Below are 255 nucleotides of genomic sequence, written 5' to 3'. Positions count from 1 at the left end.
GCACAAGAATTTTTAAACCTTAAATGGTTTTTATAAATTCTTTTTTCGAAAAAATGTTTATAATTTTAGTAATTTTTATATTTAAAATTCAAAAGATTTTTAAACCAAGCTTACAAAAAATACCCCGGATCTCCTAAAGGAAATGGGCCCCTCCAGTATCAAAACCAAAATTTAAAACACATTAAGTATCATTGGCCACAGCGGTAAAATTAACCATTTAAAAAGAAAAAAAACCACCCACACACAATTTTTAAA

At 26.7% G+C, this 255-nt stretch overlaps 1 protein-coding gene across 1 annotated transcript in view; it reads left to right on the top strand.

Moving 5' to 3' along the window:
* The window catches only part of LOC119591625, a gene marked incomplete at its 5' end in the record, with an annotated part of 4970 nt that overhangs the window by 4382 nt on the left and 333 nt on the right, over nucleotides 1-255 (top strand). Inside the window, 1 exon segment of the mRNA XM_037940378.1 lies at nucleotides 96-203. Coding sequence (XP_037796306.1) covers nucleotides 96-203 — 108 coding nt within the window.

Source organism: Penaeus monodon, chromosome 29, assembly GCF_015228065.2.
Source record: "Penaeus monodon isolate SGIC_2016 chromosome 29, NSTDA_Pmon_1, whole genome shotgun sequence".
Taxonomy (NCBI): Eukaryota; Metazoa; Arthropoda; class Malacostraca; order Decapoda; family Penaeidae; genus Penaeus; species Penaeus monodon.
This window is presented reverse-complemented; position numbering and strand designations above follow the sequence as displayed.